The sequence below is a fragment of the Pinus tabuliformis genome, chromosome 9, assembly GCF_031772625.1.
Source record: "Pinus tabuliformis cultivar Carrire ecotype Pingquan chromosome 9, CPIR1, whole genome shotgun sequence".
Taxonomy (NCBI): domain Eukaryota; kingdom Viridiplantae; phylum Streptophyta; class Pinopsida; order Pinales; family Pinaceae; genus Pinus; species Pinus tabuliformis.
Window position 1 is genome coordinate 585415848 of NC_142307.1, and position 7014 is coordinate 585422861.

The 7014-nt window shown below is 33.7% G+C and overlaps 1 protein-coding gene and 1 pseudogene across 1 annotated transcript; one reads left to right on the forward strand and one right to left on the reverse strand.

Annotated features, from left to right (window-relative positions):
* Window positions 1-493: 493 nt before the first annotated feature.
* LOC149149911 (pectin acetylesterase 7-like) lies at window positions 494-2945 on the reverse strand. The gene is made up of 3 exons (XM_089441109.1): window positions 2627-2945; window positions 810-892; window positions 494-667 (listed from the first exon to the last, which is right to left on the reverse strand). Exons 1-3 carry the CDS (start codon window positions 2757-2759, stop codon window positions 509-511), a joined length of 375 nt encoding a protein of 124 aa, XP_089297235.1. The 5' UTR covers window positions 2760-2945; the 3' UTR covers window positions 494-508.
* Window positions 2946-3201: 256 nt separating this feature from the next.
* Window positions 3202-4442, forward strand: LOC149149912 (uncharacterized; annotated as a pseudogene).
* The last annotated feature ends 2572 nt before the right edge of the window (window positions 4443-7014 follow it).

Below are 7014 nucleotides of genomic sequence, written 5' to 3' on the forward strand. Positions count from 1 at the left end.
ATCTTTAAAAATCACTATATATTATCATAAGAATATACCAGTCGAAGGTTGTGGATTAGTCCTGGAAGTTTTGGGAAGACAATTATATTGGATAAATTATCCAACATCATGTACATGTCATATTATCAAAATGAAGTGGACAGAATGAAAAGATAAATTCATTGTTTCTGAGTTTACTTTACCAATCACAGCCAACGGCTAAGTGAATAACAATCAAAGGCTCTGGATCAGTGCTGAAAGTTTTGGGCCGATAATTATACGGGATAGGTTATCAAACATCATATACATATCATATTATCCAAATGAGGTGAATAGAATACAAAAGATAATTTCTTGGTTTCTGAATTTACTTTACAGGTCACAGCCAATCGGCCTGAAGAACTTACTGTAGAAAATATCACTCCTTGAGATATAGGAAACAGCCATTCAATAATAATTGATAATGAGGAAGTGTTTCAATAGATAACTCTTCTTTGCATTGATAAAGGGTTTCTAATAAGAATTTGAGTTAAAAACACAGGAATGAAGAATAAATACCTGGATTTTTTGCTTTGCTGTTACCTAAGAGGCCCGAGAACTGTACTTGTTTACTCATGTATTTAGATGAACCCAGGCGAGTTTTCGTCCGTGCAGAACATGTTGTAATGTTGTTGCACCATGATCCCCCCTGAATCCAAATAAAACATCATGCTCATATAATGTTACCTCCTTTTTTACCCTTTCGAATAAAGCAAAATTACTGGCTATAAATAAACAGAAACATGATCAAATGCAGGGCATGCATATTAGTCACTGATGTAAAATCTTGCCTCAAAGTGAACAAGCCAGTTATTTACTCCAGATCCAAATCCCTTGCTCAAATGGTAGCCTGGTGGGCTTCCATCTAAACAAACTGCATGAAAAATATGGAACTTGAATAAGTTTATATATCTCATTTATAAGAAGATGCTCAGAAATTATGTTAAAAAAAACAGTTACAAACTTACAAGCTAAACCCATTTCTTTTACGATTCCATTGATTCACAATCACTGCGACATTCACAGATTAAAAATGTAGACACTAGTTCTATCACTCCCTAACTCAAATACACAAAAATTTTGAACATTGCAACAACAAAAGGAAAATTAAGGACATGCAAGTGCCTAGGAAAAGAAAATCTAATCTCATTTGCTCTTTTGTCTGAACTTTGAGGGGATTAAACTACAAATGTTTGGGTATAAGAAATTCAAACTAAGTTATAAATGAAGAATATAGTTTAGTAGAGTGAGGCGTGTCTGCTTGACGATGGATAATTGTAAGATGCAAGAATCCTGCCATATTGTGAAGAGATAGTGGTTACTGTGAGCCCTACTCTATATACTATCGAGTAATTGCTAATGAAAAAAGTGTACTGTCCCATGAAGAATGCATATAAAATCAATTTGCACATTAACAGCTCTGGACTAACCTATACCTTAAGGCTTGCATGAACTTGTATGAGTGCTTAACCTGTCAAGAGGGGGCACTTCATGGCAACGAGGTTAGTTCATGGCAAAGATAAGGGATGTGAGAGTACGCTCAAGCAAACGAAGGTCAAAATCATAGGGCTAATAGACTCGAGAATGCTTTAAGAAAAACATACTGGTTCCTTGCTTCTGTCAGATAAACAAAACATCGAATCGACCGGGAACTATCACTATGTAAACACTTATACAATTCAGAAACTATCAGTATGCAAACACTTGAAAAATCCTGATTAGAAGCTCAGTCTCTTCATATGATGTTTGGGGATTTGCTATCAAACGCAAAGCTTATCCACTAAAATGCAAAACAGAGTGCCTTTAAAAGGTTTCAACAACTCTTAACTTAACTGGAAAGAATAAGCAAAAACTCACATATATGATTACAGACAATGAGGGCATCAAGTAGTGAAGAATGAGATTAAACGATGTCTGATATCATCAGCTCCAATATGTCGATTCCTTTGAGGCCTAGTCTCATGATCATATAAGTGTCAGGGCAGGTACAGACATACAACATTGGCCATCAATGGCCTCCACAGATGCCTAAAGTCCACTACAATGTACTGCTGCTCAACTATATACAATGTTAGCCAAAGGAAGCAAACCTTTTAGGCTGTTTCTGATTTCTTTTACACTTGTTCATGCTGTTTGAATTAGAGAGTAGAGTCTGTCATTTCTTCAGATACACAACCACGGATTAAGAAGTTTTTGTTATAACCTTTTTGGATCTTTTTGAAGAAGGTGAGTGGAGATCGCAACTGTACAGATCATAATGATTGAAATTCATCTGTAACCGCTAGGAACTTTCAATGCCACATTAAAATTGTAGGTACTTATGCCACCATAAAATTGTCTGTACTCAATAGCATGAAGTTACTTTTGAACACTGAACTTTGCCAACCAGAATCAAAATTAGACTATTGCAGAGCCCTTTTTATGATGCTTGAACCCAAAAAAAATTGACACTTTCAATTTCAAAATGTGTGCCTCTTACAAAAATTTTCTAAGCTCGGAAATTTACTGAACCACTTTTCATGAAACCAAAACAAACACTGGCAGTGAAACAGGGGCTTAAATTTAAAGTAAAAATATATACCCATAAACAAGAGAAAATGGTACTTACCAGCTCCTTTGGCCACGGCATCTTCCACCAAAGTCAGATCCACCAAAAATGCATTCGTTGACACAACCATCAGAACCAGTACTCCCATAGCAAACCAACAGTCGGCGAAATCTGACATGTTTTTGTCCACCATTTTGCCAATCTAAACAGAACCCAAGTTAGGACCAACAACAATCGTAGCCAAGCCCAGTTGGCATAAAGCCAAGAGGATACTTCTGGACGAAACCCAAATGGGAAAAATCCCCAAAGAAGCAGCAGTTATGACACCAAATCTATCACAGAGCGAAACTAGCAACTTAAAGCGCGAAACCGAATTCAGAACATGAATCACTTTAAGTTTTAACTTACGGGTGCCAGGTGGATTGGTTAAATATATATATATATATATATATATATATATAAATTTATGAAAAAAAATTAAAACTTTTAATTTTTAAACCTGCCCGTCATATTGACGTTTTTAAAAATTAATGGCACGTTGCACATGACGTGGATATTTGAAATTAAAACATATTTTACGGGTAAAAAGGCTAAATACGGATATACGGGCGTCAAATTTAACCCCTCACTCCGGCATGGTTTCTCCGGCAGCGTTCACGGCCCGACGGCAGCTCCATCATTGCAACTTTATTTATCTGACTGCACTGCTTGGACTTCAACCCTTCATTCAATACCTCCACGTACATTCATTCAATGCCCCAGTGCCCGTCCAACATTTCAAATTAGTAAGTGCCGCCCAAAATTTTGAATTCAAATTTGTTAGTCCCGCCCGAATTCTTTTATGAAATGAATAGTCCCACTCTGTTTTCTGTATCCCTAAGGAGAAATGTGTCAGAGGCAGGGATTTCCTTACCCTTCAACCATGGATGCTTGGATTCGACCCTCTTTCGGCTCCAATCAAGCGGAACATTTTATGTGCCAAAATTCCAGGGCTTCCTCTGGAACTTTGGAATATCGAGGCCATTAAAGAGATTGCAAATCAGATATGATGCTTCTATTATTGGGATGACGACTGTTTCGGCCATCTGGATAAACAACTAGCTTGGTTTTTGGTGGAAGTTGATGTGGGGAGAGGTCTTCTGGCCGAACTGAAGATCAAATGGAGCAGTTTTAACACTTAGTGACTTGTTTTTAAGAGTTGCTATTCATTCTTTCCCTCATTTCAATTCCTTTCCACGGTTCATTAAGTAACCTCACTGCTGCACAAATTCCCTTCTCTGATAACTTACTCATGCAACGGTGCAATCCATAGAATATTGCAGATTTCATTGGTGCTCCTAGGAAAGGATTCGCTCTGCACATTTCATGGGCCGTGAGGAATTTATAATGGTGACAAGATCTGACGGAAAGATAATGGAATTCACGGCTCCCCTTGTCATCAGAGATCACATGTCGGCGTACCCACAGCATTCGGTTGTGCATTCTGAGGATGCAAAATGCCGCTCTCTTTCACCGGACAAGAAGTTGGTTCTCGGGCAGCTTTATCGGCTGCTACTTATTCCTAATTTGTCTTTCTCATTCCATTGACGGCGTTTTATCAGGGTCGAATGCCCGATTCGCGAGCATAATTACCAGTGAAGGGCCTAAGAGTACTTGCCCGCCTTCTTCATTCACGCGTGCGCAGAATGGCAGGGGTATTATTAGGGTTCAGATGGTAATCTCGAAACAAGAACTGTAAGCTTTGCTTTCAGATCCGTGTATGAAGGAAAAATCATTGTTGCTTCAGCTTCAGTGTAAAGAAGATTATGTTGTCACAAGAAAATGCAGCAACAATGGATGGAGACCATCGTTAGAGAGCATTCCAGAGGTGAATTAATTAAGGCCACATATTCTTGTCATCGTGAAGTTGCAGTAGTAGAATATTTGTTACGAATTGGGATGTCACATGTCCGGCTGAATTTTCATTTTGCGTGATACAGGAGCTCAATTCATATACTATATATTATTGTGAATAAACACTCATGCTTTCTTTCTTTTTTGCTTTTCACAGCGTTTTGGGTTTTTTAATAAATTCGTCTTGCAGTTGTAAATTTGTCAATAAATTCGTTCTATATATTATTGTGAATAAACAGTCATGCTTTCTTTGTTTTTTCGCTTTTCACAGCGTTTTGGGATTTTTAATAAATTCATTTTGCAATTGCAAATTTGTCAATAAATTTGTTCGTTAAAATTAGTTACTCTGGGCTCGACAACTTTCAAAAGTATAGTCATTACATGGGTAAATTTTTCAAAACTATAATTAGGTTTTAATAATAATAGCGGAAAAAGGGGAATTATATGTTATGTTTTTAAGCATTTTCTTTTATTTATATTTTTTAATCAATTCTATTATTAGGAAAATTCTTTTAATTATATTTTTTAATCAATTCTATTATTAGGAAAATACGTTTAAGTTATTTTATTTTTTAGGGAGGTTCTTTTTCTTTATATTAAAAAGGAAGTGATATATATAATCCAAACACTTTGAATAAACAATATTTATCATTAATAATTTTATATATAACTATTTTTTATTTTTTATTAATTAAATCAAATACTAAATAATTCATCTTATAAATAACTTTGTCCATTTAATTTATGCACACAATGAAACTCTAATGTTTATATTGAATAATAGTTTATATACACAATGAAACTCTAATGTTTATATTGAATAGTATTTTGAAAAATCCAATATTTTTAATAGGCCACGACACAACACCCGTTGTTATAACACTAGAGTAGTTGTACTGAGTTGGGGTTTAATAATTATTATATAAAAAAATTGATTATTAGTAATGGGTTGATATTAAGTTTTAGCATTATATTAATGGATTAAGAATAAATTAATAAAAAATAGTTATATATATATATATATGAAATTAATTTACATATGTGTTTTATAAATTAAAATTTAAAAGAGTGACATTGATTATATGTTATTTTTTAAGGACTGTTTTTAATATGACTATAATTAATTAATTAATTTATCTTGTATGGAGAATTTAATGTTAACGGTTAGATATGTGTTGTATATATATATATTTTAAGTAAATGAGGCCAAGTGATGTTGGCCAAGTTCTTTGTTCATTGTATATTAGTTTTATTTTAATAATTGAATTTGTAATCTAATTCTTTGATCATTGTAAATTAGTTTTATTTTAAGAATTGAAATTGTAAATTAAATTGGTTTTAACAATGTAGCGTTTTTAAAGTAGTAAGTTGTCTAAATATTGTATCATCACTAGTTAGTTAATACAATAAGAAAAAGAGTTATGGCCCTCAAGCTTGATATTTTTCCTTCATTAAGGGTATTTTGGACACATACTATTGTGTATGCCGTTATAGTCTATCAAAATCTTAAGTGGAATTTGGGAAAGGTTATTATCTCAGTAGGTAATCAGTAAAGAGCATGGGTATCTTTAAGAATAGAAAAGTTTAACGATCAAAGATTTTAGTTATATCCTCTATGGTGTTATATTAAGACATTAATCCTCTATGGTGATATATTAAGACATAGTGTTACTAATAGGACAAAAAAACCATATCATTACTTGCATTTTTCTATTTGTGATTATTTACCTAATTATATCTTTATGTTGGATTGTAATTATTTACATAATTGTACTTTTCAATTATATTTTAAAATAATAATAAATTTATTTTTATAATATTTATATTTAATTTTAAATTCATGATATTTCAAATAAATTAATATTTAAAATATAATTATAATTACAATAAAAATAAAATACAAACTTATGTTATTATTATTTTACTAAATTTCTTATTAATGAATGATGAGCCGCAGAAATGGGTAATTATATGGGCTCATGTGGCCTTCTAACTTAACTTAATCCACCATTTTCATTAGTTTATTGCATGTTTTTTATTATATTTATGCTAATAGAGTGAATTGGGTTAGTCATTATGCCATAAAGTCTAATGTGTGCTTTATGTAGACTTTTGGTCAATTTTGGGACAAAGTCAAATGATTAATGAGCATTTGGCAGCCAATATTCGAGGAAAACAAGGGAGAGGATTTGTAGGGGGGTTTCCCTCTCATTTATGACTCCCTACCTCAGATCCTCCTTTAGAAAACTCAGAGCACAAGCAGCCACATTGATGCATCAAAGGGGCAGCCTAGCAAGTGAAGAAGAACTGCTACCTATTTCTAGTCTTGGGAGCCGAACCTCCTTGATTTTAGGAGAATTGTTGGAGGCTCCAGTTGTATAAATAGGAGGGCTTAGGTGCTTAGTAGTTTAGTTGGTTGTTAGTAAAATTTTCACACTTTTGTTGCAGCTCTTACTCAACTCATTTTCGAGCTTACTCTTGTGAACAGTTTTGTGTAATGTGACTTTTGTTTTGATAATGGAGATGAAATATTTTATGAGCCAGCGCTGATTTCT